Below are 26368 nucleotides of genomic sequence, written 5' to 3'. Positions count from 1 at the left end.
CAGAGAGCATCCCACACAGCTTTGGGAAGGACTGCCACTCTGCTCATCCATTCTGCATTGCAGCAGATGCAAAAGGTGAAAAAAGAGGAGGGGTTGTTAGCACCCCCTCTCTCACCACCAGCACCACACAGCTGTTCAGAGGTTTAGTGTTCAAAACCACTTAATATTCCTGCAAGCTCTGTGTCTTTAAAAACAAAAAAACAAAAAACAAAACAAAAAAAACCCACAACACTATCCATGACAACTGAGGAAAAAAACAAAACAAGAAAACCCCCAAAACAACAACGACAACCCCCCCCCCAAAAAAAAAAAAACCCTCAACACTAACAGTAGGCTGTTTCGTTCTCAGGCAGGTTTTATATTGAGCATATTCTTTTTAAAAAAATTTTTTTAATGTTTATTCATTTTTGAAAGACAGAGACAGAGCACAAGCAGGGGTGGGGCAGAGAGAGAGGGGGACACAGAATCCAAAACACGCTCCAGGCTCCAAGCTGTCAACACAGAGCCCAATGTGGGGCTCGAACTCACGAACCACGAGATCATGACCTGAGCCCAAGTCAGACGCTCAACCGACTGAGCCACCCAGGCGCCCCAGTATTGAGAATATTTCTTTGTCCACAGGAATGTCTGGTAAGATGTACATTAGATCCTCGGGAAGCATTTCTGTTCACAAATTGAGGCAAGACAGGGTAAACCCATGTCAATCCTGTTTTATTCACCTTTTTTTGAAAATAGAAGTTTATTACTTTATGTCAAAAGCTATCAATCCAAAAAATGAAAGAAACCCACCCACAAATCTAAGGGCATATGTATACAGTGCTCATATGTGGCCTGATCCATGGGCAACCCCCAGGGGGCACCAAAGAGCTATTTCTTTTTTTAGCACATTGGTGTAAGAAATCCTGTGTGTTCTTTCCAGGCCATATAAATCCCAGAAGACAGGTTCTATTATACAGACTTCCTGGGGTCAATCCAGGGCACAGGGAGGTGGGGACTTGTATTACATTATCAGTAATTTGGCTCTTGTCCAAATCTAAGGATAAACCTATCAAGACACAGAGCACTTCAAGAGTTGAATCAGAAGTTGTAAGCAACAATGCTAGATTCTTTTTTGAGAAGCAAATGGTTGTGGCTGAGGCCACCTTATACTGTAGACAGTATCCAGAGATCTAGAGTGGTTCAAGCCAGCCACTGAGAATATAATGCCAGCCAATTAAACTATGTCCCCTAAGCGCACTATGGTCCAGTTATAGATTCTCAGGGTGCCATTTAAACTTCCTGAATTTATTTGAGAAGTAAATCAGGGGTAAAAATGCTAAGACAGAATCATTGCTACAGGCAATTGTCCATGAACCAGAGTGCTCAGGGCATAGCTAACAACACATACGTTTATTGGGACATCTGCTCTTTTTTTTTTTTTTTTTAAGAGTTGTTTTTATTTATTTATTTTTAATGTTTATTTATTTTTGAGAGATAAAGAGAAAGGGTACAAGCAGGGGAGGGGCAGAAAGAGAGGGAGACAGAGGATCCGAAGTGGGGTCTGAACTGACAGCACACGGCCCGATGTATCCACGAACCGTGAGATCACGACCTAAGCTGAAGTCAGACACTTAACCGACTGAGCCACCCACGCCCCCTTGGGACAAATGCTCTTAAAAGAGACATCATACTGGTTGGTATAAGAATGGCCACAATCCAGACTAAGCCATGGGTCATACGTTTATGAGACATCACTATCCCTTGGTGCTCCTTCTAATTGGGATAACAATTATTCACCCACGTGACTTACCTTCTCAAAGTCTCGAAGAGCCTGGGTCTGCACCTGAGGGGGTTTTTCAAATGCTCTCAAGGAAGGCATCTGTCCAAAGGGGATCTTCTCACCACTTCTCCAACTCTGTGACTGCACTGGAGGGCCTCGATCTTTAGTGTCACTAAGAAAAGCTGCCGGTAAAACAGAACAACAAAAAATTGTATAGAACAGTGGCATTATGATCCTTCTAACCAGCACCATCCAGCAGAATTTGGTTTCCACAAAGTACAAACCAATTCTGGGCCACATGGAAACAGTTCATATAAAGTAGTGTGTGGCTGACCATATTAATACTGGTCTCCAGTGAAACGCACTAGTCCATGTTTGTGCCCCTTTGTAATTAGAGGCTTTTGCTACTCTATGGAGAAGTGGAGCCTATTTCTCCAGCCTTTGGATCTGGGTTGGCTGAGTGACTTGCTTTGACTGAGAGAATATGATGAAAATGCCACTGTATGAATTCTAGAGACTAAGTCTTGAGAGACCATGCATTTCTGTTCTTGTCTTCTTAGAGCCCCAAGACCACCCTCCTGTGAAGCAACCCAGTTTACCCTCCTGGAGGAGGAAAGGCCAAGGACAGAGGGAAGGGAGATGCCCCAGCTGACAGCCAGTCACCGAATGCCAGACATGTGAGTAAAGCCGTCTATGGACTCTCAACCCCAGTCAAGCTCTCAAAAGATTGCAGCTATTTGAGTAATCCCAAGTGAGACCAGCAGAGGAAATGCCCAGTTTGTCAACACACAAGGCTGTGAGAAATAATAAATCATTGTTGTTTTAAGCCCCAGGTAGGCAAACTTTTTTTTAAAGGGCCAGATAGTAAATATTTTAGGCTCGTGGATCATACCATCTCTGTCAGAGCTAGTCACCTCTGCTCTTGCAGCTCAAAATAGGCACAGACAATATGTAACTGAACAAGCATGACTGTGTTGCTATAAAACTTTATTTATAAAAACTGGCAATTGGCCCATGGGCTGCAGTTTGACACCTGCTTTTTTGTTTTTTTAATTTTTCTTTTTAACATTTATTTATTTTTGAGACAAAGAGAGACAGAGCATGAACAGGGGAGGGTCAGAGAGAGAGGGAGACACAGAATCTGAAACAGGCTCCAGGCTCTGAGCGGTCAGCACAGAGCCCGACGCAGGGCTCGAACTCACGGACCGCGAGATCATGACCTGAGCCGAAGTCGGACGCTTAACTGACTGAGCCACTCAGGTGCCCCTGTTGGCACCTGTTTTAAGCCACTAAGTTTTAGGGTGATTTGGCATGACGAAAGAAGACTGAAATAGCTTCTCTTTTTTTAAAAAAAAATCAAGCTACTAGCTAAGAGGTGTTTCGACAAAAATATTTCAGGTCATTATTTAAGAGTAGTAACAATTATTACAACCAACATCTTTAACAGGCATTACAGGTTACAAAGTAGTTTCACATGAATAATTTCGTTTATAAAGTTACTACCCCAAGTGAAATAAACTGATGCGATTGCTAAATCCATTTTACTATGAGTAAATAAAGGTTCAGAAAGTTTGCATGACCAAGACCACAATGCTAAAAAGTGGCAGAACCAGTCCTATGTTCTCTTCACTCAACCTTCCGAGCGGTCGGCTAATACTGTTAATTTAGGAGCAAAGGGAATCATCACAGGTCTAAGAGTTGAGGGAAAACAGGGCAGGGGGTAGAAATGCAATAATTCCATTAATTAAAGGAAGAATCTCCCTAGGAAAAGCTGCTGCTAACCCCATGCCTGCCTTTGTGAAGTACCATTGTGGAAGCAAGAAATCAGGGCTTCCTAGAAGCAGAGTACACAGAAGACCTCAGACTGAGGTGGACTTAGGGATGTAGACTCAGGTCGAAGACATGGAAAAATACACCTTTTCATGGTTGGCAGAAGGAAACAATGATCCTTTATTACAAACATTCTTTTTTTTTGAAGTCAGAGAGAATGACAGCCATTGCTATCCACTGAGCTCCATAGACGGCATCAGTGCAAGTAAGAGCAAAATGGGCTCTGAAGAAAAATTAACTAGACATACACACACATATGGACAAACGAGCCAAGAGGCAAAATGTCATCATATGCTTTTTCTGTCCTTTCCGTTTTTTTCTTTTCTCTTTCCTTCCTTCCTTGTACATCCTTATCTCTTTTGTCAAAAACTAACTGGCCATATATGCACGGCCACCAAAATCAAAGGCAACAAAAGCAAAAATAAACAAGTGAGGCTACATCAAACTAAAAAGCTTCTGCTCACAAAGGAAACCATTAAGAATGAAAAGACAAGCCATGGGATGGGAGAAAATATCCCTCCCTCCCTCTTTCTTTTTCCTTCTGCAAACTTGCCAGAAAGAGCACAAGAAAAAGCCTCTAGATATTTCAATCAACTCGGAATTTGTTCTCTGCTAAGAAAAGACAGAAAGAGTAGGAAGACAGAAAGGATCAGGAAAATGATGGCAAGGAGAAAAATGAAGACAATAAAAGATGAAGAAGAAAATAATGATGAGAGACAGGGTGATTCCAGTGCAGCTTTTTTTTTTTTTTTTTTTTTTTTTTTTTGCCGAAAAGTATTTAACTCCCTTTTACACCACTGGTTTTAAAGAAAAAAAGGTTGAAATGTAAGGCCACATGATTTGTTTTTAAAATGGACACTGTACAGTGTCTTCATTTTTGTAAAGTTAACATAGTATCAGGTGTGTCTTCAGATCACTGTCTTTTTGTTTAAAATTTATTTTATTATCTTTTTAATATTTATATGTTCATTTTGAGAGAGCGAGCATTGTGATGGGGGGAGGGGCAGGGAAGAGGGAGAGAGAGAATCTCAAGCCAACTCTGAGCCATCCGTGCAGAGCTGATGTGGGGCTTGATTTCATGAACCACGAGATCACCACCTGAGCCGAGATCGACAGTCAGATGCTTAACTGATTGAACCACCCAGGCGCCCTAATTTTTTTAAAGTAATCTCTATACCCAACACAGGGCTCAAACTCACAACCCTGAGATCAAGAGTAGGATGCTCCACAGACTGAGTCAGCCAGGTGCCCCTACATATCCCTATCCTTACTGGTATTCTCAACAGCCACTCATCTTGCCTGGTAGAGTAGAGGGTTTTAAAATGGAACAGAAATTTAAAGCAGGTTTTATTGGTACACAGCACAAATTAGTTATGGATAGAGGTAGTATTCTGTTTCCATATTCAGTTGTCTTTGATTCAGCTTATACAAAATAATTGTTGTTCTTTTAATTATACAACAGTCTGTGCTTGCAAATTAATAATAATTATAGTAATAGCAAGGTTGCACCTGTTTTGTTGATATTGTGATATTTCTAAGTAAATGCAAATAAATGCTTTACTTAAGAGAAATTGGAAAAGAATTATTTCTCCCAGAATCAGTTGAAATTAAATAGGCTATCGAATGGAAGAAAATTTGATGAAACAGAACAATACATTACAGTTAGATCAGTGGGATGTGATGGAGGGAAAAGAGCCTTTGAAGCTTGGATATGAATTCTCACCACTTGCCAATTGTGGGAATTCAGGCAAATCTCTTAATTTTGCTCAGCTTCACTGTGAAAGTGGGAATAAATAATACCTCACAGAGCTCTTGTAAGAGTTAAAAGAAACAATAAGCATCTTCTCTACCCTTCCATTTTTGCCCTACTCCTTTGAGTTTTCACTGCAAAATGGAGGATCTTGATGTTCAAAATGAGTCTAGTAGACCCTTGGAATTTGTAGACTTAGCATATACAATTACAAATGCTAACTGTAAGTGTCTGAAATCCTTAACACATTCAAATTAAAAACTTTTTCCATGCTGTGCATGTGAACCATCTGGGCTTCAAGGCTGGAATGAAAAAGGCAAATGACTTAGCGAAGGAGGCAGAACCCTTAAGTGATTCAAGGTCCTTGTGAAAAATGCTCCCCCAAAGAGAACTATCGTCACTTTGGTTTCATAATTCAGGTAAATCCCTGGCTAATGTTAGTTCAGTAATGATGTGATATTATTATGAATACATTAATAACAACAGTATTTACTGGGTGTTTATTCCTTTATAAGTCTACAATAACAGTTTTTCTCATTTAATCTCACTTATGATGTTGACACTATTATTATACCCATTTAAATGGTATGCAAGTAGAGATTTAATTTTAGTGGCAGAATCTATTTTAATCATTTCATAAGTGACTTTAAGCTTGGAATTACAGAATCATAATTTCAATTATGATTTCCTGTGCTGTGCTGGGAAGGTGGATAATCACATGTTATAGTGGTAGGTGCAAATCTGGAAATTCACAAAAAGTCTGAGAATACTGCTATGCTGAATTTATTTTATTTATGTGTTTATTTATTTTAAGTTTGTTTATTTGAGAGGTGGGGGGGCGGGGGGGGGGGAGAGAAGAGAATCCCAAGCAGGCTCTACACTGTCAGCACAGAACCCGACACAGGCCTCGAACTCACTAAAGTGAGACCATTACCAGAGCCAAAATCAAGAGTCAGATGTTTAAGTGACTGAGCCACCCAGGCGCCCCTGCCATGATGAATTTAAGGGTCCATAATTTGAGGGAATTACGATCAGCAGGAAACCAGAATTTATCAAGACCCACAGCCTCCTTACCACGACCAAGAATTTATCAAGGTCAGACCCATAGCCTCCTTACCATGACCAAGAATTTGTCAAGGTAAGACCCACAGCCTCCTTACCTGCTACATGACATGTTCTGGATACCATCTCCCCTTCATCCTCTGCAAAATAATCTCTGTGGAGAGAAACATATTGTTAATTAATGAGATACCCTCAGAGTCCCCAGTCCCTGAGGTGGCAAGACACCTACATTCTGTTTTCATTTATTTCTCCACAAGTATTTATTAAGCTCCTACCATGGATTAAGGACAGTGTTAGGTGTTGGAGATACAAAGACAAACCCCACAGGAAGGTTCCTATCCTGGGTAAGAACATGTAAAGATAGCCATCGAACACACAATTCCATTATGAGAAAACAGCAAAGACCCTGAGTCAGGAAGGAAGTTAACTTGTTGGAAGAACAGAGAAAACCAGTGTTGCCACCAGACTGTGCAGGACCTTGTGGGATACAGTAAGGACACAGAGTTTTGTGTGAAGGGCATTGGGAAACCACTGAAGGATTTTAGGTGAGGGAATGAGTGGTAAGTGACCAGATTTTGATTTTAAATAGATCATTCTGGCTGCCGAGTGAGACTGTGTGGAGGGGATAAAAGTGGATGGGAAACGCAAGAGGTTGTGATGGTTTTAACTAAAAGACGCAGAGATGAAGATAAGCAAAAAAATCCAACGTATGTTTAGGAAGTAGAATGGACTCAGAAAACTTGGAAAAACAGATAAAAGTCTATTAATGGGGGGCGCTTGGGTGGCTCAGTCGGTTAAGCGTCTGACTCTCGATTTTGGCTCACAGTTCTTGAGATCAAGCCCCACATGAGGCTCTGCACTGACAGTGTGGATCCTGCTTGGGATTCTCTCTCTCCCTCTCTCTCTCTGCCCCTCCCCCGACTCACACACATGCACACACAGACACACTCTCAAAATAAATGAACATTTTTTAAAGTCTATTAATGGTAATGTTAAAACCACAGTTCAGTAGAAAGATGTGTATTTGTCCAGCACAGTGAATTAAGGTCACCAGACCTAGCAGAGAAGGGAAATTTTTTTTCAAGATGTATTCAACAAATACTTGTCAGGCACCTACTATGTTTTTAGGCACTGTTTTAGGCAGCATGAATATAGCAGTGAACAAAAAGGACAAAAATGCCTGCACTCATGGAAGTTAGAGTAAGGGGAAGCAAAAAGTAAACTGTATAGGGCAACTGGAGACAAGTGCTAAGAAAAATTGAAGTGGGGGATGGGGATAGGGAGTCCTGGAGATATGGGCAGGAGGAAGGGATTGCAATTCTCAGTAGGCAGTTTCTCTGAGAAGCAATAGGGTATTTGGGGAAAGAGTCTTCTAAGCAGAGAACATCAAACACAAAGGTTCACAGGAGGGAGCATGCCAGAGTGTTTGGGAGCAGAAAGGAGGCCAGTGAGGCAGGGCAGAGTGAGCACATGGTGAGGAAGGAGGAGGAGGGAAGGTCAAGGAAGTAACAGCAAGGCTGTGCAGGGGGCAGATTGTAAAAGCCTTTCAGGCTGTACTGAAGCATTTGGCCACTGGAATCCTGTGAGTCAAAAAGGGGGTTGAACTGAGTGATGAATGTTTTAAAAGGGCTAGCTACTGTTTTGACAACGGACTAGATGCGGAAGGCAGAAACAGGAAGACAATTGCAATAATCCTACGGGGTGATGCCTTAAACCCTTGGGTGCACCCAGTAAGTTGTTCCAAAAAGAATTGTGTAGACACAGGTGTAGAGGGCTTCTCAGGAAGGCAGAAGAGAGACTGGCATTTGTTTAGAAATTCTCGTCCTTCCTTCTCTGCCTCAAGGCTGGATGTTGGCATGAATCTTCATTTTGTTAAGTTCCAGATGGACATCAAAGTACCAGACAAGGCATGCTGGACTACACACACCACCTGGCGATTTTTTTATTATTCAAAAGCAGATCACCAGCTTGTGGTTCTTCCAGGTCGTCTGCCTCTTTCCCTTCTCTATCCATTAAAAACTTTCCACAAGAGTGAACAATTAAAGAGATGAATGTACTAGTTACAAATTCCCCTCTGTTGTAATAAAGTAGGGGAAGGATACTGAAGCCATCAACCAGAACACTGTCTTGAAAAATTTGAAAAACTTACACTTACTGCTGCTATGCAGCCATTGGATGGATTCCTTTATATGCTCAGCCTACAGACTTAGGTAGATGACAGTGTTTGTGCCATCAGGAACATGGTCATTCCTCAGGCCAAATTCAACCCAGCCAAAATGTTTTATTTGGTCAGTACAAGGTTGACCCACTCTTAACTTCTCTTAGAAAATGAATGGGTCTAGGGGCATCTGGGTGGCTCAGTCGGTTGAGTGTCCGACTTTGGCTCAGGTCATGATCTCGTGATTTGTCGGTTGGAGTCCCGCATCAGGCTCTGTGCCAACAGCTCGGAGCCTGGAGCCTGTTTCGGTTTCTGTCTCCTTCTTTTTCTCCTCTCCCCCACTTGGGCTTGTTTTCTCTCTCTCTCTCTCTCTCTCTCTCTCTCTCTCTCTCTCAAAAGTAAATAAACATTAAAAAAGAAAATGAATGGGTCTAGCAACACTGGGCCTGCCTTCCCACATAGGGGACAACCTATCACCTTTCAACGAAACATGTGTTCTCCAGTCTGTCACAGTCCCTGTCCTTCCTATCTTTGTAGTCCCAGCTCACATACTCACTTTTGATACCCTCCTGGCTTCTGTGTAGGTCTCTGAGGCTGTTACCCTGGTACAGATCAAATGCAGACAGAATTTCATTTCTGCTTTAACACATAGTCTTGAGAATGGATAAGGCATATGTGGCATATATGTGGCATACACACACACACACACACACACACACACACACACACACAATGGAATATTATGCAGCCATAAGAAGGATGAGATCTTTCCATGTGAGACAACATGGATGGAGCTAGAAGGTCTTATACTAAGTGAAATAAATGGGAAAGACAAAGACAATATGATCTCACTCATATGAGGAATCTAAAAAAAAAAAAAACACACACACAAATGAAAAAAACAAGCAAAAAGCAGAATCAGACCTATAAATACAGAGAAAAAAGCGATGGTCGCCAGAGGGGAGGTGGCAAAATGGGTGGAAGTGAGTGGCAGATACAGGCTTCTAGTTAAGGAATGAATAAGTCATGGGGATAAATGGTACCATATAGGGAAGATAGTCAATGATATTATAATGGCAATGTGTGGAGACAGCTGCTACACTTGTGACAAACTTGTTGAATCACTATGTTGTACATCTGAAACTAATATAACATTGTATATCAACCACACTCAAATAACATTTTAAAAAGACTATCTTGAGTAACCTAGTTTCTTCAGCGTGCAATTCACTAATCTATGCTGATGAACCACTAACACTGGCTTATAAATCACTTTTACCTCTTGGGCTTCAGTTTCCTCAAATATTTGTAAAGGAACTATATGGATTTTTCTAAGGTCCCTTGCAGTCATTATGCAATTCTATTCTAATAGATGGTTAACCATAAAGCCCATTTTAATACTTTCCAAGGATCTGGGGGACTGTCCGGACATGATCTTGTTTAATCCTCTTTGCTCTGAAGATTCCACACTCCAGATCAGGAGCAGATGACAACAAGGCAAGGTGTACAGGCCCCATGAGATACCCCACCTTCTGCAGCCCCAACCCACACGTACTCTGAGCTAGCTGCCTGCCCACTAGGAATCAGTAAGTGTCAGGGCAGAGAGGTCACTTTGGATGGGCACTGAGTTAATGGGCATACTTACAATCTCAGGAGATTTTTTAAAAATCACTTTAACTCTATTAACAGCTCAAGTTCCCTCTCTTATTGCCCAAGAGTGGGGCTCATCATCTGCTCCAAAAGGTTGGGAAGGAATTTGATGCTCCCCCAGGGAAGGGGAGTGCTCACAGTGAAGAAACACAGGGTATATGTCTAGGGGACTGCAATCTGTGACAACAGCAGATAAACCAAAGTACAAAGAGAACTGAGGTATGCTAGAGACAGACTCCAAGCTGGGTCATACACACACACACACGCACATGTACACTGCTTTGTGAAGCAGTAGTATATGTTGGTAAATTCTTCCATATTACCCAAATCTGGAAAAAACTTGTATGTCCTTGTCCTAGTTGCTCGAATTGAAGTGTTTGTAGGTTTATTTTTTAACATCAGCCCATGGATGACTCATGCTCAGCTAGCATATGGTTCATTAGAGCACTCATAGCTCTCCAGCATAGATGTACGTATATAATCTTTCTCCCAAGATACTTTTACCTTACATGGTGCTTTTCCTGTATAAATGAGCCATGCTTTCCCTCAATGAGCCTTATCCTTTCTCTCCCTCTACCTCATCAATCTGTCAATACTGATACCAATGCCACTAACGTTACAATTATTAATTTTGCCAAGCCACTCTCTTGCTTAATTTGAAGAACCAAGCATTTTCCAAGTACAACCCACCCACAAGCTGTTCACCCACTTAATTTCCGCATGGTATATTGCCCACGCTTTCTTGATTTGCTGTTAAGCAGCTAAGAAGATATTGGACTCAAACAACACATCGACATTCAATATCCCACATTACTAGCTTTTCCTAGTTTTCCAGGATGGTCAGGTTGACAATAATCAGAAAATAATTGATTCTCTCAAATCCATCTGCTACACTCTGATACTCTGCTGCTATCAAACTGTGCTCTGAGGATTTTTTTCCAGTAATTTCCTAAATATAGTAGTTTCAATTATGTCAGGAATATCCAAGCACTCAATTTTGCTTTCCTTTGCTTGCAAATGGCCTCACTGACATAGCTCCTTTCTAAAATGTAAGCAGCTGGTCCTGCTTTCTCTCCTAACAGTGTGGGGAGGGGTAGAAACGTGGGTCCTTCTTCCTTACCAAGGGGTAACACGACAATGGAGACTGCAGAGAGATATTTTCTGTAGGGAAGTCATGACTTTCCCTTGCAAACTGCATATTTGGGGTTATTGTCTCATATTTTGGTCTGTTTAATTTGTGGACCCAGAAGAGCAATGCATCTTGTTAACGGACCATATCATTCACAAGCAATGGCAAATGGCAACCATAGGCCTTTACCATTACAAAGTAGGATGTGCAACACATCTTTGACAGTATGAGATAGGGGTATCCCAGGACCATAGTCACCCCCCAAACTATTTCTAAGGAGCTGATGCCTGTCCAGTCCCCATTACCTTCTCCTTCGTCTCACCTAGTAAAATGCTTAACCTACGGGTATTTCTTCCCATAGGGGTATCCAAACTCCCAAAGCGGCAGTTATTTTTAGGTCCTCCCCCCAGGGCAATCACTTCCAACACGCAGTCTGGGCCCCCTCCTTCATTACTCACCACCACTCTTGCTTAAGATCTCTAAACCTGCAGACAAAGGCCATCTCTTGGAGGCATTTTCTATCTTTCAGACTTCTTTGTATATAGATTTTTTTTTATTATAAACAAAAATTCAGAAGGGGGAAACAATCTGCTATAACAGTAGTTAGAGCAAAAACCTGGGCCTTGACACTGTTTATAGGGTTTTTCATTCCATCTTATAAACATTTATTGAGAAGTGGCTTATATGGCCAGCCCTGGAAATATAAAGGTGAAAAAGAAATTAAACCCTGTCATCAAAGTACTCAGAGTCTACTGGGGAAGGCACATAGGATTCAATGAGATAATTACAAGAATAATGAGATTTAAAACAGATTGAAAAATATAAACAAGAGAGCAATTAATTTTGTCCTGGTGGGAGGAAATATGCAGAAAACAGAGAACACTGAATCTAGCCTTGAAGGATGGGTACAAATAACACAAGGAAACATGACAAAGACCCCAAAATAGGAGGATGAAGGGTGTATTTGTGGTTTTCATTTTGTTCCCTCCTGCCTGAGTAAACATAAACTGCCCCCAGGACCCCTTCCAACATCTTTAACTTTCCCTGTCCTCAAGCCGTCCTCCTCCAAGCTCTAACCCTCAGGTAGGAAGCTGTATTAAGGGAAGTCATGGGAGGAAACCAGGTCTGCACTTAGCACTTTCCTCCTCCTTATCTAACGACTTAGAATCCCCAAGGACAATCTAAAATGTTAAACAAGATGGGGTGCCCAGGTGGGTGACTCAGTCAGTTAGGCTAGGCGTCTGACCCTTGGTTTGGGCTCAGGTCATGATCTCACAGTTCGTGAGTTCAAGTAAGAGACTAGGTTCAGTCTGATCTTCTCAAACAGTGGGGATTATGTGGTATGACACAGGAAGATTGTTGAAGTTTGCGGTTAATTGGGGCCCTCCTCAGCACTAGACACTGAACTAAACATATATTCTATTGTGGTTCCTATATTTTTAAAAACATTTTTTTTAATGTTTATTTATTTCTGAGAGAGAGACAGAGTGCAAGTGGGGGAGGGGCAGAGACAGAAAGAGACACAGAATCTGAAGCAGGCTCCAGGCTCCGAGCTGTCAGCCTGAGCCTGACATAGGGCTTAAACCAACAAACTGTGAGATCATGACCTGAGCCCAAGTCGGATGCTTAACCGACTGAGCCACCCAGGTGCCCCAAGCTCCTATACTCGTGAAACTCATTTGACATGAGTTACTAAATTCTGGTTCAAATGAAAGAAATCTTTCTGATGTTCAGATATCATTTTTTTTTTGTACTTTTAATTTGTATCCACATTCAACGCTTGCAAATACAAAAGGGTTGGAAGGACAAGAACTGTGGCCTACTTTCTTTAATGTTTGGAGCACAGGCCCTGAGGGCTTTTGAATGGTAGGGTTTCACAAATAGTGCCAATTTAGGAACAAAGACATCTACAGGTGACTGTCCCTGGACTGCTTGAGCCTAACTTCATGGTTCAATATGTTTTCTTTCAGCAGAATTTTCCTCAGCACTAATCTTGCATGAAATGACCATCATTATTGTGGATAACCCCTGTCACCCACCACCAACACTGTTACCACAATGCATCGAGTGTCTGATGCTTTCCAGGCATCATCTCATTCAGTCCTCACAAAATCCTGTCAGGTAGCTACTGTATCCCTATTTCACAGATGAGGCAACAAGAGACCTAGGAAGATGAAGTGATTTGCCCAAGATCACACGGCTAGTTGGTGTCAAGCCTGAACTTGAAAATAGCACTTGGGGGAGGTGGGGCGCCTGGGTGGCTCAGTCAGTTGAGCATCCGACTTCAGCTCAGGTCACGATCTCACAGTTCGTGAGCTTGAGCCCTGCGTCGGGCTCTGTGCTGACAGCTCAGAGCCTGGAGCCCGCTTCAGATTCTGTGTCTCCCTCTCTCTGCCCCTCCCTTGCTCATGCTCTATCTCTCTGTCTCTCTCAAAAATAAAGAAACAACAAAAAAAAAAAAAAAAAAAAGGGAAATAATGGCAGCTGGGGCTCCTGGTGGCTCAGTTGGTTAAGTGTCCAACTCTTGATATCAGCTCAGGTCATGATCTCATCATTTGTGAGATTAAGCCCTGTGTGGAAATCTGCACTGACAGCGCACAGAGCCTGCCTGAAATTCTCTCTTTCCCTCTCTCTCTCTCTGCCCCTTCCCCACTCTCTCCCTCTCTCTCTGTCTCTCAAAATAAATAAACATTAAAAAAAAAAAAAAACAGAAAGAAAAAGAAGAAAATGGCACCTGACTCCAAACCTTGACTCATTCCAATATGTCTTCCTTCTACCGTCACCTCTATCCAGAGCTTCCTCTGTACCTGCCTTGACTGCAGGGAAGTGACCCCTGAGAATCTGAGGGTGGACAGTGGTGCTGTGTGAAGATTGGATTTAGAGTCAAATCCAGACACAAATTTGTGTTTTGAGATGCCGACTCATCCCCACTGGACACAGCTCACACTTGAGTATTTCAATACCAGTATAACAGATGCCCTGTGACAAAAGAATTACAATCCTAAAAGGGAAGTGACGAGTATGACTTTTTATACAGGTCCTATCTTGGAAAGTGAGTCATCCATCATTATATACTTCCCTATCTCTACCCAAATCTCTCTAAATGTTCACAACTTCCCTGAACCTCTTCTGTGCTAACACTTAACACTGTCCGTAATGGACAAAGGGAATAAACTGAAAGGCAGAAGGGGTAATGGACAGACACAATCAAAACAGGAAAGGCCACTAGTGAACCAGCTTTCAGACTTGTCCTCAGATCTTTTTTTCTCCTGCCAAGAGAGACATGGAGTGTATCTTCCATGTTCCAAATGTTGCCAAATACCACCCCCCCATTCAGCACTAAAACTGCATAAACATATTCGAATGCAAATAGGGTAGAAGTCACAGATGCAGAGCACAAATACAGAGAGATTAGAATTTTTTCTCATCTCGAGACCTATCATTATAACCTCTGCAAGCTAGGATGCTGAATTGGCAAAGCCCCCTCAGAACAGAGAGAGCATCGCCTGTGAATCTCTCTCTGCACACTAAGTGTGGGCTGACTTGGCACGGATACAGCAGAGTCCACTTTTCTCCAGTACAGGCTGCAATTACACCCTTCACTCAACAGAGTCTATTCACTGAGAGTGACCACGGCCAAATGGAACTCTGGGAGACAGTTTTCTGAAGTGCTAATCAGTCCTCAATAGCTACAGGGAGCTACAAGCACCATTGTGCACCTGCATCGACTCGTCCAAATTTAAATTTTTTTTTTAACGTTTATTTTTATTTTTGAGACAGAGAGAGACAGAGCATGAATGGGGGAGGGTCAGAGATAGAGGGAGACACAGAATCCGAAACAGGCTCCAGGCTCTGCGCGGTCAGCACAGAGCCCGACGCGGGGCTCAAACCCACGGACAGCGAGATCATGACCTGAGCCAAAGTCGGCCGCCCAACCAACTGAGCCACCCAGGCGCCCCGACTCGTCCAAATTTTATGACCTTTTTCTGCTCTTGGGCTAAGGCCCAAAAGGAATGAACATTATTTTTCTTGCTCCTGTCAATCAAGGTTCAGAGACACAAACCACTTAATACCATAAAAAGGTAAAGGAAGTTCAAGTAATTATTTTTCTCACTTTGCCCCATGAGGTTATCAGACATCCAAATATCTAATAAACCCTCTTCCCCATGCCCTGAATTAGCAAAGACACTGACATCACTCTTTCAAAAGAGATGTAAAAATAATCTGCTTTGGATTCAGTAGCATCACCCAGGGATTGTGTACGGTCTCTCCACCCACTTCTAAGACTTTGCTCATATGCTTTTTACTTTTGGTCCTGGCAGTGAATGCATTCTGCAATCCTCAGTTTTCATGAACCACCACTATTCACAAGGCCCTGCGGCATGCCCAGGCAGTTGGCACAATCTGTCTCAGAGCGCTAGACCAAGCACAAAGACCAAGCATTTCCTGTCTCTACCTACCTTTTTACTCACATAATCTTTTACTGTTTCCTTTCTTCATTATGTCCATTTTTTTTAACATTTATTTATTTTTGAGACAGAGAGAGACAGAGCATGAATGGGGGAGGGTCAGAGAGAGAGGGAGACACAGAATGTGAAACAGGCTCCAGGCTCTGAGCCATCAGCACAGAGTCCGACGCGGGGCTCAAACTCACGGACCGTGAGATCATGACCTGAGCCAAAGTCGGACGCTCAACCTACTGAGCCACCCAGGCACGATTCATTATGTCCATTTTTAATGATTTAAAAAGAATTACATACTTCTTCCAGAAAATTTTGGAAAGAAGAAAAATGTATACAGAAAAATCATAAAAAATGCTACCACCTAAAGGCAACATCGACAAAGAGTTTTCACATATTTACTCTCAGTTGTTCTTCAGTTCATATGCCTGAGTGAATTCTACAAAATAGAAATGATACTGCATGTACAACTTTGTATCTTGATTTTATTTATATCATTGAAATCAAAGGTTTTGAGGAATGCACTTGTAGGGGAAGAGTCAGGGGAGGAGAGCGGAGGAGGCAGATAAGAGGAGGAGGAGAATTTCTTTACAGATCTGCCTGAAATTTTAAAAAAAGTGAATCTAGAGTCTTCTTTTTCAGTATGGTTCTACAATGTACTAAAAAAAGCTTATAAAGGGAACCCTCGTGCACTGTTGGTGTGAATATAAATTGGGTGCAGCCACTGTGGAAGAGAGTATGGCGGTTCCTTACAAAATTAAAAATAGAGCTACCATATGATTCAGAAATTCCCCTTCTGAGCAGTTATCCGAAGATAATGAAAACACCAATTCAAAGAGATACATACACTTCCACATTCACTGCATTTTTTACAATAGCCAAGATATGGAAGCAAATTAGGTGTCCATCAATAGATGAATAAATAAAGAAGATGAGTGTATATGTATATATACACCCATATACAATGGATATCACTCAGCCATAAAGAAGAATGAAATCTTGCCATTCATGACAACATGGGTGGGCCTAGATGGTATTGTGCTAAGGGAAATAAGTCAAATAGAGAAAGACACATATCGTATGATTTCACTTTGATGTGAAATCCAAAACAAAACAAAACAAGCACGTAAAATAAAACAGGAACAGACTCATATATACAGAAAATAAACTACTGGTTACCAGAGGTGGGGAAAGGTTGAAGGCATGGGTGAAATAGATGGAGAGGATTAAGTGGTACAAAATTCCAGTTATAAAATAAGTAAGTTATGGGGATGTAATGCACACCATAAGAAATATAGTCAATAATACACTAAAACTTCTGTGTGGTGACAGATGGTAACTAGACTTACTGTGGGAGCATTTCATAATGTATAAAAATATTGAATCACTATAATGCATACCTGAAACTAATATGACATTGTATGTAAATTGCACTTCCACGAAGGAAAACAAATTTTAAAAATAGAAAACAAAGATGATAGAATCCTAGAGGATAATAAAATTGACTGAGGGTTACTGAGTCTTGGGGATTGTTAAGGCAGTAAAAGACTCTGAAGTGCTTAGAAGGATTGACATAGCTGACTCCCAGGCTCAGTAGGGATAGGGAAAAAAAGCAGGGACAAAAAGCTCTTATAACCAGCTGTATCCATTCCACAAGAAGGAGACACCTACCAACCAGATGTTCGTATCAGCCTTGTGGGGAATGTTCTCTAGAAAGTTCTAAATCTAGGATCTTCTAAGTGCTAGAAACAATATTAGATGCTGAAAATTTAGAGACAAAAAACAGAAGTCCTCTCTTCCAATGAGCTGAGAAAATGGAAAATACCCCATCAACCAACTAACCAGCTTCAAGCTATGACAGAGTAGACAGAGCATACTCTGGCTACAGAAAACACCCCGAACTAGGTTCCAAAAATAATTCCTAAAGGAGGTAATAATGAAACTAATATTTGAAGGGTAAATAAAGTTATCCTAGCAAAGGCGAGGGTAGGTTTGTGTGTGGAACAGCTGGCGTATTAAGGCCCACCTAATAATTTTAGCTCAGAAAGAGTGAAATGACACCCTACAACCAGTTCCTTAGGTGGTCTGGCATAATACTGCCCCGTGGCGCCAATAACCTGGAAATCTCTGAGTAACACACAGAAGAAGCATTGTCAAACCAACTAAGTTGCAAACTTCATATGTTGTCACTTTATGGGCATAAATGTCAATTTCTTCTTGCTGTAAAAACATATATTGACTTAGTTTTAAAGCAGCATGTAAAGGATGTTGTGCATAATACCATAACCAAATACAGCATCTATTTTTTTTTCCTCTCCTTGCGATATCCTAATACGTATGTGTAATTTTGATGTTATTTATATCCATTTTGACTTTCTTATTTAAAATTTTCTGCTTAGTACTGTTTCAGGAAACACTTCAAGATGGTAACAGATTAACAGAAAGAGGGAAGCATTTTACCCTAAAGAGGAGGAGAAGTTGTGAATGTTGCTACTGATTCATCTAGGACACATCATTTTATGTCAGTGTGCCTCCATTTCCCTTTCTGCAGTACAGGACTCAAGTCTTGAAAATGATGGTTAAACTGAATGAAATACCCTCTACATTCCTGTGAGTTATAGGAGTCTGAATGCTAAGCAGTTTGCCATGTATATACAACAACTAGAAATGTTTGATGTAGTTAACCTACTTCTTTTTAAATAAAGTTTATTTATTAATTTTGAGAGAGAGAGAGAGGGAGGGAGGGAGGGAGGGAGGGAGGCAGAGAGGCAGAGAGAGAGAGGAGAGAAATCCCAAGCAGGCTCCACACTGTCAGTGCGGAGCCTGATGTGGGGCTCAAACTCAAACCGTGAGGTCATGACCTGAGCCGAAGTCAAGAGCTGGACGTTTACTGACTGAGCCACCTAGGTGCCCCCAGTTATCATACTTCTGAACATCCATCTATCATTCAAAAATAATCCTAAGGCCGAAGATGCTTTATGTACCTAGGTGTTTATCAAATGTTATTTATAATAGTTAAAAACTAGAAATCTAAAACATCCATATAGGGGAATGATTGAGTAAAGTAGTATATTTCCACATGACATTCTATTCTACATCATGAGTAATAGTATTCCATATTATGACATGGAAAATAAATAAATATATCCCACACTGTGTGAAATACTAGAAATTGTTCCATTTTCTTTGTCAGTCAATGCTTTCTACAGGTCAGTAGTTATTGCTTCTTTATACCCCTTCCACCTTGGCCATGATGAAAAGACACCAGTTGCTACTGTTCCTAGTTGGCATTGGAGAAGCCACGGGGGGAAGAAGTTTCTAGAGAGTGGAAGAAGCAGAAAAGAACTGGAGATAATGAGACACATTAAGGGAAAATGTATTAGAAACAATTAAAGTGCTATGAAAATACAACTTAATAGTTATTATTATTATTATAGTCTATGAATAATGAGGTGCTTTAGCCATGAGAAAAAATTCAGATCATGCTTGTCTTGATGACCACAGAACTCAGAAGATGTTCTGAAACTGAGGAAAATAAGTCCTCAGTGTATTAGAATGTTTTATTTAGGTATGTATGTATGTAATGTTTTATTTATTTTTGAGAGAGAGAGAGAGAGGAGGGGCAGAGAAAGAGGGAGACACAGGCTCCAGGTTCTGAGCTGTCAGCACAGAACCCGATGTAGGGCTTGAACTCACAAACCATGAGATCATGACCTGAGCTGAAGCCTGATGCTTAACTGACTGAGCCACCCAGGTGCCCCTTGAATGTTTTAAAATAGAATTGGATAGAGACATCTTAGGTCATCATGATCACTCTTGTATTCCGGACTTTCTTTCTAACTTTAAGTGCTATTTGAATTTTTGCCAGAGACAACTTGAGGAATGTTCTGAGCCTATTTTGGAATTTTATTTATAAAACAGAGTCAATTGCACTAGGAATAGTGTCCCAGGGTAGCCACTGAATGAATGGATGCTCCACACAGCTTTGTATAAATTACCCCTGAGCCATCTAGAATGGCGAGGGCACTATGATGAGGGTCACCCAATTTATCCTTTAAGAGACAAAACCACCCCTTCCCAGTCTTCTGGTATTTGAAATGCACCCTTAGCATGTAAGCTGAAAGAGGCACAGGGGCAGGGATGTCCAGCCCCATCTCGTATATGGGACATAAGCAAGTGAGAGTGAAAGCACAGATTGAGATAAATCCCTTGAGCCAAAATCCAAGCATAGGCCTATTTAAAAGTAGATCAGAGTTTTGAAGGCAAAGGTTTTACTTCCCCAAATGCAGAAAATTAATTGCTAGAAGTGCTGAATGTTAAAAGGGAAATTCAAAGACCAAAGGTGTCTCAGTAATAGGATTATGAAAAGGAGCATTTTCCTTTTCATAGTGCAGCAGTACCACAGTAAGCAAAGGTACTAGAGTCTACCAGACGTTCATGATCCAATGCTAAATTAACCTGTCTGGCCTCCACGGCCACATCTAAAAAATGGAGGGAAATGCCATCTCTGGTCGTAACTGCATTAGTACATAGGACTCTCTGCCAACTCACCATGAATTCAAAGAGAAATAAATGTCCTTGCTTCCTCCACAGTTAGGAAGGAGTTAATGTAGAGTTTAGTTAAGCTAAGAGTTAATACGGAGCAGAATAAATGCAAATAAGCTATCAATGGGGATCATTTAAGTGCAATATAACCATGTAAATGGGCTTCTTGTCTTACTTGAAGGCCCTATTTTATGTGGGTGAGAAGGAACAAAATCAAATTTTTTGAATTTTCAGACGGAACCACTATTTTTCTTGGCTGTTATTTTCCTTCTCTAAATTTTCATAGCCATGGCAGGCAAATACAATCAATGCTTGCATTTTATTAAATGAAATTACAGTTACATAAAACAAAACAGACTATTAAATTGCTTTCCTTTCCTAACCTTCAATCTTATAAGTAGCCTTTAAATAGGTCAAGTTCACTTTTTCTTGAGTTATTTGTTTAGGGAAGTTAAATAAGGTTCACATATGATTTGCCTGACTTTTACTCAGCTTTCCCATATTCTAGAAACAAGAACATTTCCACCTAAAAGGGGAAGAGAATCAGTGATGACTTTTCCAGCATTTATTAGTTTGGTTGCCTGGATAATGGCTCTCGGAAGAAATCCACAATCCTAATCTCCAGAACCCGTGAAGGTGCTACTTTACGTGGCAAAAAGGATTTTGAAATACGGGGATTATCCCAGATTATCCAGTTGGGCCCAGAGTAATCACAAGGGTCCTTGTAAGAGATAATGGGAGAATCAGAGTTAGAAGAGGGTATAAGGGAGCAGAGACTAGAGGGACATGAAGCAAGGAATGTGGACAGCCTCTAAAGCTGGAAAAGGCAAGGAATAGATTCTTCTCTAGAGCTTCTAGGAGGAACACACTCCTGCTGACACTGTCACTTTAGTCTAGAAGACCGATTTCCAGACTTCTGACCTCCAGAACTGCAAGAAAATACATCCATCTTGTTAAGCCACTAAATTTGTGGTAATTTGTTTCAGCAGGAAAAAGAAACGAATGCAACTAAGGAATCTGAACTATGCCCTCTTCCTTAGTGAGTTGCTAGTCCAGATAAGTGAATGCTAAAAATTCAGAGCTGTAGAAACTGTTTGCCTGATAGATGCTGCACTTACAAGCTGAGCAAAATTACCCTCATCATCAGGGTCCTCTTCATCTCCATAAACATATTGCTTTGATAACTCTTACCCTATTCATGGATATTAGCTTGCTTAATGACCAAACCAGCTTTTTGTAAGGCCGATGTATTCACAGGAAATTCGCCATTCCAGAACAAACCATGATCTCCCCAAATGATTTAACCACAGAGTCTAGCAATAGGAAGGCAACATCCCTGGGTAAAAAACACTACCATTGACCTCTAGTAGGGCAATGACATGCAGCTGGCAGCAGGGGTTATTCACCTGCAGGGGTTTTGAGAACTCACATACTCAGCCCCCTGACCTTTGTGGATAGTCTGAGCAAGACGAAGAGTATGGAGTCTCATGTGAAGAATCTTCCAGAGAGGAAGCTTTCCAGAGTTGCCAAGAATGAAACTCGGAAATAGAATCACAGTTGGGGGGCCTGGGTGGCTCAGTCGGTTGTGTCCAACTTTGGCTCAGGTCACGATCTCGCAGTTCATGAGTTTGAGCCCCGCATCCAGCTCTACGCTGACAGTGTAGAGCGTAGTAGGTTCCCAAGTGAACCTGCTTGGGATTCTCTCTCTCTCCTTCTCTCTCTGCCCCTCCTCCATGTTCTCACTCTCTTTCTCTCAAAATAAATAAATAAACTAAAAAAAAATCACAATCAAATTTATTCATAAGCTTAAAAGTAGTCAGGATAAGCAACCAGTTCCAGAACCAACTCAGAAACTGAATGACCAACAAAACTCTGCTCTGGGCTATATCTCCTTCTCAGCTGTGTGTGTTCCCTAGGAACATTATTTAATTTCTGTAAAGTTCAATTTTCCTTGTCTGAAAAATGAATATAATAACATTTCCCTTATACCTCATAAGGCTGTGAGGATTAGGTGAAATAAAATACGCCAAGGGATTAGCACACAAGTTAATAAATGCAAGCCTGATAAATGGTTGCTCTAAAGTTAATTTTTATTCTTTGAATTTCCCAAGTTGTGCTTCTCCACTGTGCTCTCATGTATACATGTCTGCCTTAGCCTCTATTAGGGGCGCCTGGGTGGCTCAGTCGGTTAAGCATCTGACTTCGGCTCAGGTCATGATCTCAGGCTTCATGAGTTTGAGCCCCTCATCGGGCTCTCTGCTGTCAGCACAGAGTCTGCTTCGGATCCTCTGTCTCCCCCACTCTCTGCCCCTCCCTCACTTGCATGCTCTGTCTCTCTCAAAATAAATAAATAAAGTTAAAAAAAAAAAGAATTATAGACAATGAGAAAGTACAACCCTCAAAGACAGAAAGCCAGTCTCATTCATTGTTTTACCCTTAGCATTTAGCACAGTGCTTTGCGAGTATTGGGCTCTCGCATTTTTTTAAGCTTTTTTTTTTTTTAATGTTTGTGTATTTTTAAGAGAGAGAGAGGTAGAGAGAGAAGGAGACACAGAATCTGAAGCAGGCACCAGTCTCTGAGCATCAGCACAGAGCCCAACCCAGAGGCTTGAACTCACAAACTGTGAGATCGTGACCTGAGCTGAAGTTGGACGCTTAACCAACTGAGCCACCCAGGCACCCCTGGGCTCTCACATTTTAAATAAATGTTTATGAACTGATCTTAGCTATGAGTTAGGAAATATCTGAGATGCCAGTTATATGATTATAGGATTTTTCCATCTGTGACCCACTAGGTGGTGAAATAAATTGAGTCACACCAGCATTTTTTCTTTTTTGAAGAAGAGGAATAGCGTAGAAAAGACCAGAGTACAAAACATACAGTTAGGTTAAGTATTGTTACAGGAAACTGGTTTGTTTGGGATTCTACCTGGTTGTAATGTAAGTACATTTCTCATTATGAGTGAGGGTTAAAAAAGAAAAAAAGCATAAACATTCTGACTCTTTCACCTTGCCAACATTTGGTATTTTCTGCCTTTTTCATTGTAGCTATTCCAATATGTATATAGTGGTGAGGCACTGTGGTTCTCATTTGCATTTCCCTGATGATTAGTGATGCGAAGCACCTTTTCACTGTATCTCAGCTCACTGTATATCCTCTTTATAACCACTTTAGAGAATTTTTTGGCAGTACCTACTGAAACTGAACATGCATTTCCTATTACCCAGCAATTCTACTTCTATGTATTTACCCAACAGCAGTATGTACATATGTTCACCAAAAGACATGCCCAGGAATGTTCACAGCAACCCTATTCATAATAGCCCCAAACCAGAAATTGCCCAAATGCTCATTAACAAGAGAATGGATAAATAAAATTGATTTATTTACACACCATAGACTCCTATACAGAAGCAAGAATGAATGAACTACAACTATACACAACAATGTGAAGAATCCCACAAACAGAAGATGGAATGAAAAAAGCTAGATATGAAAGAGTACACAGTGGATAATTTCACTGACACAAGGTTCAAAGCCAGGCAGAACGGGTCTCTGGTGTTAAAAGTGAGGGTAACAGTTATTCTTGGGTCATGAGGCCTCTAGGGGGGCTGGCTATGTCTACTCTCTCCATCTGAGTGCCTGTTAACACGGATAGACTCAGTTTGTGACATTAATCAAACTATAAACATATGATTTACTCCTTTTTAAAATTATTTCTGAATTTACCTGAAGTCTAAATATACATCTAAATATAAAGTTCAGAAAAAATTATAAATATGTATTTTTATAAGCGTGGATGACACTGATAGAGAGCAAGAATCCCTGATGTGCTCACTCTCATTACCATCAAGGGGTCATCTAACCTTTGCTTGAACAACTTTAGGGTTGGGAGTCTATTTACGACCCAGGTAGGTCACTTGTTAGAAGGTTTTTTCCTTACACTAAACCACAACTTGCCTCCTCGCAACATGTTCTCTCCTCCTAAGGGATTCCAAATCCATCTAACCCCACTCACTACCAGCAAACGCTCTTCAAATATTTGAAGAAAGCTACCATATCCACCTCATCCTCCCTGACCGTCTTCACCTCCCCGACTAAAAGAGCCCTAGGTCCTTCCATCCCACCTCGAGGCATGGTTTTCAGTCTCCTGGTATCTTCTAATTGCACTCCTTTTATCTAGTCATACCCACATGAGAGCACCATCCTGCAGGAAAGCCTAAGAAGAGAAGCAAAGAGCAAAAAGTGGAATCCCTACTTGCAAATCTAGATAGCATATGCCCACCAACACGCCCTAAGGTTCCATTTCTCTAAAACTCATACTGTCGAACTATTGAAGAATCAGCTGAAATCCCCTAGATCTTTCTCCCAAGTCCTATAAGGCCCCCAGTTTACCTTCCATGTTTGTTCAGTCTGCTTTCTCCTAGGAGTCAGAACACTAATTTGGCCTCATTCCAGTCTCCAAAGCTAAATCCTGGAGGTGGAGCAGTGTCTGTTATGGCAACACCTCTGGAATACAGCCTCCCCGTCCACCCTCTCACTGACAAACAAAAATTAAGTCTCTGTCCCAACTCATTATCTTTCATCCTTGAGCAAGCTCTGTTGGAAAGTACATTTAGGGGAAGGACTAGGGGACGGGGAAAACACAATTGCACTGGGCATCTCCACAATGTGACCTAAAAGACAGGCTGTCACCCTCGTCTCCACAAAGCCTGGGCAATGAAAGGCACCCTGGTCTCTTCCTTCTTTCTTCTCCCCAAGTCACACCAACTGGAGACTCTGGAGATGAATACTGCTGGGCTTTGCTCACCCAGAGCTTTGCCTTTGTGTCCCTAGTGGAGGATGAGGTTGAGAAGGAAAACGTGGCAGGGTGAGAAGGAATCTGATCTTTTTCAAGGTATCTGAAATCAAAGCTATCTCTAAAGAAAAACTTAACGCAAATCCCTCTCTGTGGAACAGGGAAAAGACAGAGAACCATTTCTGCAAAAACTTCCAGGTAGCCCCGCTGGGTATTTTGCAGGTCAAGACTAGGTGGAAGGGGGAGATTCATTAAGCAACGCAAAGACCTGAGAGAGAACACGTGCAGAAGGATCAAGAGACGTGGGAATTAGGCATTTTAAAAAAGAGAGAGAGATGTCAAAGGCCCCTACGGGAGGGGGACTTCTCCTTAAGGGCGCGCGGGGCGTTGGGGGAGGGGGGCACCATATCCAGAATGCGGGGAGAAAGCAGCGGCTCACCTACCTCGTCCACGTCTGGTCCATTTTCCAGGCGCTTCCCTCACTCTCAGGGCGCTCCTCACCCGGGAGGGGAAGCAGCCTGGGACAACGCGAACCCCAGCCCCCGAATCTCCAGTGCAAAGAGCAGCAGCTTTTCCCTCCCCAGCTCCTCCTTTCCGCGTCGGCGAAGGGAGGGCGCTGCTCGCTCCCTGCTCCTTCAGAAACCCCTGCCGCGGCCGCACCTCCAGCTAACGGTGCGTCGGGAACAGGGGAGGGACCGTTACGGTAGGAAGCGGGACGTGGAGCGGAGCGGCGCCCGTAGCCGTCGGCAGAGCTGGGGCCGGCGGCGGCCCGGCGCGGCGCGCGCTCGCTCGCTCGCTCCCAGGCTGAGACGCGACTGGCTGGCACGAGCGGCTCCGCACCGGCTGAGCTGTCAACCGCGAGGGGGGGCGGGGCTCCCGCAGCCGGCGTGCGGGGGCGGGGCCGGCCCAGGTGGTGCACCGCCCCGCCCCGCCCCGCTGCGACTGCCGGAGGGGCGGAGGGCTCAGGGGGCGCGGCACCAAGCCCCTCTGTCCCTCCCCCATCCCACGGAGGGGCGCTGTGAAAAAGACCGACCGACGCTCGGGAGAATTCCGAGAGAACGTCCTCTTGCGTACGTGCGCACCACCCCACCCGCGGGGTGAGTCCGGAGCCAGAGCTGGAGTCTGGGAAGGTTTGAGGTGCCGTCCTGGCTGAACGCAGGTGCGCACACTAGACGCTCAGAGGACATGATGTGATTTTCCTAGAGATCTGACATGTCAGTCTCCCC

General features: G+C 42.3%; 1 protein-coding gene across 1 annotated transcript in view; it reads right to left on the bottom strand.

Annotated features, from left to right (window-relative positions):
* The window catches only part of LOC122228570 (myomegalin-like), a 113372-nt gene that overhangs the window by 59313 nt on the left and 27691 nt on the right, over positions 1-26368 (bottom strand). The window contains exons 2-3 of the mRNA XM_042953679.1: positions 6500-6555; positions 1790-1941 (exon numbers count right to left, since the gene is read on the bottom strand). Of these exons, the coding sequence (XP_042809613.1) occupies positions 1790-1941; positions 6500-6555 (208 nt within the window). The remainder of the gene's footprint in view (positions 1-1789; positions 1942-6499; positions 6556-26368) is intronic.

The sequence above is a fragment of the Panthera leo genome, chromosome C1 (assembly GCF_018350215.1).
Source record: "Panthera leo isolate Ple1 chromosome C1, P.leo_Ple1_pat1.1, whole genome shotgun sequence".
NCBI lineage: Eukaryota > Metazoa > Chordata > Mammalia > Carnivora > Felidae > Panthera > Panthera leo.
The sequence above is the reverse complement of the archived record's forward strand: the minus strand, read 5'-3'. Positions and strand labels throughout refer to the sequence as shown.